The sequence below is a fragment of the Crocodylus porosus genome, unplaced genomic scaffold (genome assembly GCF_001723895.1).
Source record: "Crocodylus porosus isolate Cpor-Errol unplaced genomic scaffold, CroPor_comp1, whole genome shotgun sequence".
Taxonomy (NCBI): Eukaryota; Metazoa; Chordata; order Crocodylia; family Crocodylidae; genus Crocodylus; species Crocodylus porosus.
In genome coordinates, this window is record NW_017728906.1 from 163,856,618 (window position 1) to 163,866,178 (window position 9,561).

A 9,561-nucleotide genomic window follows, 5' to 3' on the forward strand; every position below is an offset into this window, starting at 1 on the left:
AGGCCCAGCACTCTTTCCTGCTTATGCAGGGGGTTGGACTCGATGATCCATTGAGGTCCCTTCCGACCCTAGCATCTATGAATCTATAAGCACATCTGGATATTTCATAATCTTTCTCTGTGTTATTTTGTGGAATTTTTCAAACTAACTCACCAACAGGAGAAACTTAAGGGGCAAACTCATAAGCTAACCCCCTTATGATGGCTGACTGAGTTCAAATACCTCAAAACATATACAAATCTTTAATTAAAAAACAATGGGAGAAACAATGCAGACACAACAAACAATCGGTTTTCTTAAATGAATGTTTCTCCATCATGTTATTTTTTCATGTAATCCAGCAATTTAAATACACAACTTTAATCCCAAAGCTCTGGTAAGACCGTTATCCCTTCTCTTTTGTCCTCCCATCCATGAGGCTGGATAAGCTATTCCTCCCAACTCCTACCCTGTGAATTTTGGGCTTCGAGCTGTTATTCACTAATAAGCTAGTAACTGCAGGAGCTGCATTCAAGAAAAAATGACAGAATCAAGAGGGACAAGATGCTGCCAGTGCTTTAAGTTTCAGGGGAACTTGTTTTTTCCAATCAAGAGATGCACATGCTTGATAAATAGCACTCAAAAGAAATGGTCAGGTCTGCTCAAATTGTTTCTACCAGAGTTACAGGGTAACTTTTCACTTTTTCCACTGGTAGCAATTTACTGGATCAGTGTACATCAAATCAGAATTTGAAAAGAAGGAAGTGCATAAATAATTCTTAAACCTATTTGCATGGTTAATTTTTAGGTTTACAAACAAGAAAGCCTTTTAATTTTTTGTCTAGAATAGAGTCAATCATTATTTCAATAACCCACCAAACTGGTAAACAAGGCAGCTCTATACATTATAAGAAAAAATTATAGTATTTACCATCAGGATTCAAAACCCAGGTCACAAAGTGTTTTTGGTTGTTTTGATACTGAACAACAATTGTTATTTCATAGAAATCTCCTTCAAATTGAAACGAGTAATTCTTCAGGTTGTTATGTGGTAAGCCTTCTACAAAATGTAGCATAAATATTGAAGGTATCCTGATAAAGAGACAATACGTTTTATTAGAACAAAACACTGGCTCAAGCTATTAATGAAATATCACAAACAAACAATTAATTTATGGATGATCCATAGCTTACCAGATCACCGTTCTACTCCTGTGTAGAAATCTCAGATTGTGCTACCAGATGCAAGTGTCTTTGGGGGCTTATGGGAGCAGTAGTTCTAGGAACGGGGAAGAAGATGAAGGGGGGAAACTAAATAACATTTTGCTTTGCAACAAGGAGAGCCCTGCTAAAATGAATGTCAAAGGATAGCTAACGAGCCCAGTTCATACCAAAACATAGATAAGATTGCAGTTCTATTCATCAATCCCCAAAGGCTGCTGGGGGGGCGGGAATGTTCAGGCTGAAAATGGACATCTATAGACACTGCTGGGTGCCACTCCTCAACATGGGGAGCACATCTGCAAGCAGAGCAAAACCCCAGCTTGGCAATGTATTGCTGGAGAGTGTGGAAATTCTCTGCAGTGGATTTTCTTCGTGCCTGCCTGCAACCCCAGAAGGGGAAAAGCTAGGTAAATCCCCTGCAGAGGGATTCCTCCAACTGGCTGATCACTGGTTGCACTTGGCCATGGGGCATGTCTCTGCAAACAGGAAATTGATGCACTCCGCCTTGGGGTGAATCCCTGAATTTCCCCACTTACCCAGTCCTGCCCTGAAGATTCTAGGGACACATCTAGCTAAGCAGGGAAAGCAAGGCAGGCAGGCACTGCCAAAGCTTGAAGGGCTTTCCCTGCCTGGGAATTCCCAAGGTACACAGAACCAGGCCCCTCAAGCATGTGGAGCCCCTGCCCAGGGCAGGTGCAGAGTGTGGGCAGCTTTGGGTGCCTCTGCAAACAGGCATCAGCTACACTAAAGCAGCATAACTTACCACTGTCTTCTTTCCATTTACTATTCATTGTGGCCACAAATTTGAGCATTTGTGGCACAACAGAAGGTATAGAGTCCATTTCTACCCTCAGTGTTAGCTGTATTTACTTGAAGAGAAAACTACCCTGATTATAAGATGACCCCCACAATAATTAAATTCTATATATGGAAAAAGTAGGTGTTATAAGTTTTCCAGGTATAGACTCTAATTATTGGAGGTCTGACTTGAATTTGTCCCTAGCCCACTGCTAGAGCAAGGAAAATAAATCTGTGGGAGGAGGGGGTCACATAGCCCTCTGCTTCCTCCCAACTTTTCCCCTCCTGGCAGTTTCTCCCTTCTTCCCTTACTGTTACATCCTGCTGTCCCCTGACCACATGGAAGTGAGGAGCAAATCTGAAAACATTAACTTTGAAATTAAACACAGCTGTAGCAATTCGCATATAGTAATCATATAATTATTTCATCCAGAACTGGTGCATGTCACTTTTTTTTTTTAAACTGCTGCAAGTTTTAGCATAGGTGTTTTATAAACACTTTTGAGCACCTACTTCTATCTACTATAAACTATGCACGGTGTTAGTTCAAAGCTCATGATTTATCATACAGTTCACTGGGCTGGGCCCCACAAAAGTTAACAGCATTTTAAGCCATGGTGAGCCACAACACTGCACACTCATATCCTGGCACAAATTTTTAGTGTAGCCCCACCCTACCCAGTGACCTCACAGGCCTTGCTCAGTACATATGTATACTCCAGATACCTCCCACAAAGGATCCATGTGTTAATTGGCCCCCCCCACTCAGGACTGAAACCAGATATTCTTATCACAAGCACTGGGATGCTCCAAAAACGTACGTGCAGTCAAGGCAACCTGGTCAGCTTCATCTTGTGGCGGGCAGGGCCACATTAATCATATGTACCAGGCAAGTAGAGGACACGACAGAGGGATTCTGGGTGAACTGTATGCAATATCATGGCTTACTCTGACTTTAAAAAGTGGTGTTGATGAGGGAGCACTAGTGTATCTCTTATTTAGGTAGGTGGCGCTAACCAGGATTTTGGGCGGAGGGTCACTTACCCAGTTTTGGCAGGCTGTTGAGAGCTGCATGGGTGGCCCTGCCCCCTGACAAATGCCCCACTCCCTGGTCACCATCTTGGGAAAAATGTCCCAGGGCCAGCACCTGTGTGGCCCAGAGCAGGGCATAGGCTGGCAAGGGTCTGTGGAGCCAGACTGGGCTGCACCAGCAGGGAGAGGAGGGAGCTGGCCTGGCTCCATAGAGCCCCTGTTGGCTGGGACCCTGTGCTCCTGCCACCCTGCTATGGGACCCGCCGGCACTCGCCCTGGGACACCGGTGTGGGCCCCGTGCTTCTGCTGGCTCATGCACCTGCTGACTCCCAGTGCCCCCCAGCCCCACAGTACAGGCTGGGGTAGCACACAGCCCCGACCCCTGCTCACCAGTAGGAAAGAAGCTAGTGCAGCATGCGGGGAAAAGCAACCCCTTGCCTACCCCATGGCCAGCGCTCCCTGCTGCAGCTGCTCGCAGCCCACGTGGGGCTGTCTGGAGCAGGCAAAGACAGCCCAATGGGGGCTGTGAGCAGCTGCAGTGCAGGGCACTGGCCATGGGGTGGGTGAGGGTTTCCCCCACCCCGTGCTCAGCACCAGCTTGTAACCCAGCCCCCACTGCCAGCCTGGGCCCCGTGCTGGCTCTTGGCTTGCCCGTCGGGGCTGTGCGTGACAGCAGCACTTGCAGCCCCCCCACTTGCCGTGCCAGGCAGTGTTTGCTGCTGCTGACCACCTGGAGCTCGCATGCTGGGCAGCAGAGAGGCAACGGTGGCAAACACTACCCGGAATGGCAAGTGTGGGGGCCACAGCTGCTGTTGCCATGCACAGCCTCAGTGGGTAAGCCCAGAGCCAGTGCAGAGCCAGGTTACAAACTGGTGCAGAGCATGGGGGAAAGGCGGCCCTTCGCCCACCCCACAGCCTGGCTGGGGCTGCCGGTGCCTGCTCTGGATAGCCCTGCATGGGCTGCGAGCGGCTGCAGCAAGGAGTGCGGGCACGGGGCTGGGGAGAGGCCATTTTTCTCTGCGCCAGGAAGGAGCAGGGATGGAGCCCGGGGAAAAGCTGAGCGTGGGGGAGGGGAAAAGCAGCCTCTCCCCCACCCCGTGGCCAGTGCTCCCTGCTGCAGCCGCTTGCAGTCTGCATGGGGCTGTCTAGAGCAGGCACAGGCAGCCCTATGTGGGCTGCAAGCGACTGCAGTGTGGGGAACCAGCCACGGGGTGGGGGAGAGGCAGCTTCCCCCTGCTCTGCGCTCAGTTTTTCCCCGGGCATCTTCCTTGCCCGGGATCCTCCCCACTTTCCCCTTACATGCGGTTCCAGCCAAGGCAGCCACAGGGTCCCAGGCAGGCCCTACTGTTGCGAGAGCCTGGCTGGCTTCCCCTGGGTCCTACTGCCCTTGGTTCCTGTCATTTTGACAGGAACCACAGGCAGATAAATATCAATTTTCTAAATTTTTAGGGGCCCCGCGGGCCGGATAGAATGGCCTCACGGGCCAGATCTGACCCATGGGCTGTATTTTGCCCACCCCTGCACTAACCTACCCTTGTGGTAGGATCCCATCAGTATATCACCCTAACTAACTAGGCCACGTGTTTTAGAGTCATGCTCAGTGTTGGCTACATTTAATGAACTTAACAGTTGGTTTCTACTGCTGAGCACATGGTGCTTTCGGCAGCAGTTTAAAAATAGACAATGTATTTAATGAGATTTTCTTGTATGCAATAGCATGAGGGTCTTTTCCTCCCATGCCAATTGGAAGAGAAAAATTTCATCTTGCATTCAAGTAAATACAGTACTATTTGGCTCAATTCTATTCAGAATACTAAAAGTTGTGTGTGTCCTTTCTATGTGAATGATAAAAATACACAGTGTACTAAAACCTTTACATAGTAAATGAGAATTTTAAGAATATCAAAGCTGGGTAACTGGATGTTTACTAGTAACTTAAGCTTTAGTACCACTTAATATGCCTGACTTTGAAAAGTTACAAAATTATGAGACATGTTTAGATCTAAAATTTACAGGTAATACTTCATCCATTTTATAGTCAAGATTTCTGGCAATTCAGACTTACTTTTCCAAAATCATCTCTCTCCTTTGAGATTTATCCTGACATTTATTACATGGACCAATATGAACAGCATTAAGTGGGTGCCACTCAGGTATTATATTTGTAAATGTTGTTAGCATCTTCCTATAGCTGAACAGGAGGAAAAAAAGAAAAGATAAGATAAGATACTTACTTGAAATTCTGAAAAGACAATGCATTACATTTTACCAGAGAAGGTAGGACAAAGGAAGCAGTGTTATACAGCCTATAATAAATAGGCCAAATTCAGTGCTGGCTTGTATGGCAAATACCACTGAAGTTCACATAAGTAGCACAGAAATATGAACAGAATTTGGCTCAATAATCTGATCAGTATCAACAAAATAATGCTTACGTAGCACAAGAAAATGAAACAGAAACCGCTGCTAATGTGTTAGCTACTTTAAAGTATTTTATTTAATAATCACACTTAAATTAACTAAGGCTTTGAAAAATTCTCCATTCTCTTCTTTTACCAAGTGCGTAATAGTTAAGGACATCTTAAACACATTACCTTAAGCATATACTACCTCCAATTATCTAAATAGCAATTTAGAGTCATGCCTAACATCTAAGATTTTAAATCACTGCTCAGCAAAGGATACTTTCACATTTTTCCAAGTGAATAAACATCATAGATTTATTTTTCAAATGTCATATAGTTCAAATAAATACAGAAACCCATTTCTACTCAACAGCATAAGGCATACCTATTTGTTTTGAAAGGCCTGCTATTCATGAAGAGCAGCTACAATTTGACCATTAAGTGCACAACTAAGTAAGCAGCTGACGACCTGCTCCACTTATCTTTTACATCTCTCCTAGTCAAAACTATTACATCATAAATCTTGACACTACACAGCAGGTGTAGAAAACTTCAGGAAACACAGACTACAAGACTTCACCATCATATCTTTTCCCCTGTCACCACATGCAAACTATTGTGTACAAAGTGTTGGTTTAAAAAGTATCAAGTGTAGAATGAAAAATAAATTCATACAGATAAAGAATATTACCCGAATAAAAACCCTTACCTGTCCTGCTGTTTGTAGCCACAAAGTAAACATTCAAATTTCCATGAAAATGAATGAAGAAAGAGTTTCTTAACTTCAGGATCCTTTTCTAGAAGCAGAGGTAATGCAAAGACTGGACTTTCCTCTTTACCTTTGAAGAAAAAAAGAAAACCAGTCACTAAATGTTCACAATCAGTCTTCAGGACATCGGAAAGCAAGGACAATTATTCTGTGAGCACTCACAAAGCAATATTTTCTTTCCTATAGTAAAGGACTCAAAGCCATCGTTAGCAGCAAGACTACAGCTGTAGTTAACCAGGAGGGGAGCACATAATACAAACTGAGATCAGTAGACTACATGAAAACTAATATTTGCAGAAGCTTTTGAGGCTAATATTGATGCTACACTACAGTACTAGTGACATCAGTCCTAACTATTAATTTCATTTTCCATTTTATGGGAAAATAATGAAAGTATACAAATGATAACAATTTGCTAATTTAAGCCAAAATGCTACAAGTACTTTCCATGGGCTAGGTCAGAGGACAAAGTGAAGGAAAATGTTGTCAACTTCTGCTGTTTCTATGGAACCATTTAATGGGCATTATTTATTAAGTGTTCTATACAGTTAAGAAGGACCATACACAACTAAGGGAAGGAGGATGTAGCAGTCACCATACATTATTTTGCTTTGCTAAAGCAGCAGATCCCAAAAAGTAGCAGTGGGACAGGGGGAGGGCTACAAGAAGGAACAGCAGTGCAGGTAATTTTTGCTGCCTCACCCCAGTGTGGGCACAGAAAAAGCCCCCTTCACCCTTATTGCTGCCAAAGTTACCTAGCCCATGCTGGATTGGAGCTGGGAGGGTGGGGAGAAATGGTAGTAGCACAGGTCCAGGCAAAGCCTTGCAGCTGTGGCCTAGATCCAACCCCTGGCCTAAACACATAATACAAAAGTCCTGGAAAGTATGGTCTTTAAACTAAGAATGAACTTTCCTTTTGTCAAGCAATTTTTTCCTGCCTTTTTCACAACAGAGAAGAAAAGCATGCACCAGAAGGGTCACTTCATTAGGCCTGAGCATATAGGTACTACAGAAGAGAATGGAATAGAGACAGAAAAAGAGGGAGGGGAGGGGGAAAAAAAGAAAAGACCTAACTACTGTGAGTAGTGTGCTTGACCTAACCAAATTACACTGGTATGCTGTTTGTATCCACTTGTGAGATATATTTTAAGTGCTGACATAACAGCAAGGTTTGCACTCAGAAAGCTGGAACAAACTAAAGTCACACATATATACTTACCTAATTCACACTTCAGCTGGGGTTGAAGTTGTGCAAAAATTGTATTTCGGATTTCATTTAAATGCATCTCAGCTTTTGGAAGAACATCTAAAGAAAATAAATTGTTTTTCAAAAATATTAAATTCAGATATAGCACATAATATATTAATAATCTTCAAAGCAATGCATTTGGTATTAGTATATTTTAAGGCATGCCTACTGGATATAATAATAATTAAAGCTCAGTCAAATAAATTTGCAGAAAGTTTTAACAACTTGTTAAAAAAAACCTACTTAGTCCTACACATTGTTTTCTACAGTCATTTACTTAATAAGATACTTTAAATAATTTCTCTCTCTACAACATGTGTTAGTATGATTAGGCTATGTTGGAATCAAAGTTCAGACAATAAGTGACTAAGATGAAGGTTAAGATTTGAGGAAGGTATCATAAATTACTGGTAAAAAGCATTAGGCATAGTGTCATTCTCTCAAACCAAAGTACTATACTCTGAGGAAAGGCAGAATTTAAGACTACACTTAGAAATTCAAATACTAAAGAAAAAAAACACACAAAGTACCCAAACAAGCTTAACTCCACCCTATAGTGATGACCAGGGATCCTGGTTTTCTCAGATAAAAAGAAGTAACCCAAAATCCACATTTTTCCATGATTAAAATGAAATACCACTATTGAGAGAGAGAGAGAGTGGTGTTTCATTTTAATCATGGAAAAATGTGGATTTTGGGTTACTTCTTTTTTTTTGTTAAATCTGAAAACTGGGTTGTTTCTTTTTAAAATCAGAGAAAAACAGGATCCTTGATGATGACATTCAATCCCATTTAAATGATTAGATAAATTGAGGTGTGTTTTTGCAAATTAAGTACTACATTTCTTATGGAAGTCAGAAATAAATCTTAGAGTTATCAGACAATTAATTGTAGACTTAGGAAGTGCCTTGAGTTTGATGCTTCATCTACAAAACAAACTCACTGTGCCCAGCAGAGGCACAGCTAAAGATACCAGGCTGCTCTGCAGAGACTGCACCATAAACCAACAGCAGTGTAGCTGCATCTATATGGATATGCAAACCAGCTAATTAACTGTCACTCACTGAGGCAAGTTAGTCTGCTCAAAGTGCTGCACAGGCACAGCTACACTAATTATTCCCCTTCAGGACAGTCCATTGTAGAGCCATGTGTCATCCTTAAGAGCACTGGTGCCAGGCACTATAATCTTACTCCCCAGACATGGCTTTCAGCAGTTTTGCAAATTAGTAATGCAAAACAGACAAACAAGGCTGCATAAAGTGCAAAACTACTTTAACTAAGAGGTCTAGCTCAGTCTCCAGAACTGAAGGGAGGATTTGAAGCAGGTTCGGATGTCACTCCTTCATTAGTCTTTAACTATAATTAATGCATATAAATCAAAATAAAACTAAAGAATTTCTCCCCGGTCATAGGTACTTTTGACGGATTTTATCAAAACAACAGATATCTCACTGTCATTTCAGCCAAGCAAGCAATATAAACACTGTATCCATCTCCCCAAACCATGACCCTCAGTCATGACCCTTCTCTAACATAGCCCAAGTAAACTGATAACCTTTGCCTAGGAGCACAGAGAAAAAGTAAATTCTAGTCCCCTGCCTCCTCTTCCTCCCCCTAACATTCACACCTTTCTTTTACATCAGAGTTTCCACCAGGGAGGCGTTGGAAGGAGAAGTGAGGGGAAGAAAGGGAAGAGAACAGTAAGTCTAGCAAGCTGGCAACCCACACATTTCTAACGGTTTATACATAATATCCACTTGGAAACCACTAAGCAATTAATGTGACCATGGAACAGTCCAGTGGGACCTGGGGGGTGGGGGGAGGGAGAAAGAGGGAGGGATCATTTCAGATAGAGGTGACAAGAAAATAGAAAAGCTCAGTTAATTTCTTCTGCTAAATGATGCGTCTAAAAACTACCACCATAGATGGTTGGCCAGCAGGCTACTTTTCATGAAAGAAGAGACAGACTCTAAATTATCAAACATCTCTAGCGTGAACACAAGGACTTGAGTCTTTACATGTGACGGAGGTAATCCAGGCCAGGATCAAGCCCACCGATTACTACCCCATGGTCCTTGTCCATGTGGGTACTAATGATGCGGCCA

At 43.0% G+C, this 9,561-nt stretch overlaps 1 protein-coding gene across 1 annotated transcript in view; it reads right to left on the reverse strand.

Moving 5' to 3' along the window:
• Positions 1-9,561, reverse strand: part of USPL1 (ubiquitin specific peptidase like 1) — a 36,688-nt gene that overhangs the window by 3,747 nt on the left and 23,380 nt on the right. Inside the window, exons 5-8 of the mRNA XM_019530119.1 lie at positions 7,427-7,513; positions 6,148-6,277; positions 5,099-5,224; positions 911-1,071 (exon numbers count right to left, since the gene is read on the reverse strand). Coding sequence (XP_019385664.1) covers positions 911-1,071; positions 5,099-5,224; positions 6,148-6,277; positions 7,427-7,513 — 504 coding nt within the window. The remainder of the gene's footprint in view (positions 1-910; positions 1,072-5,098; positions 5,225-6,147; positions 6,278-7,426; positions 7,514-9,561) is intronic.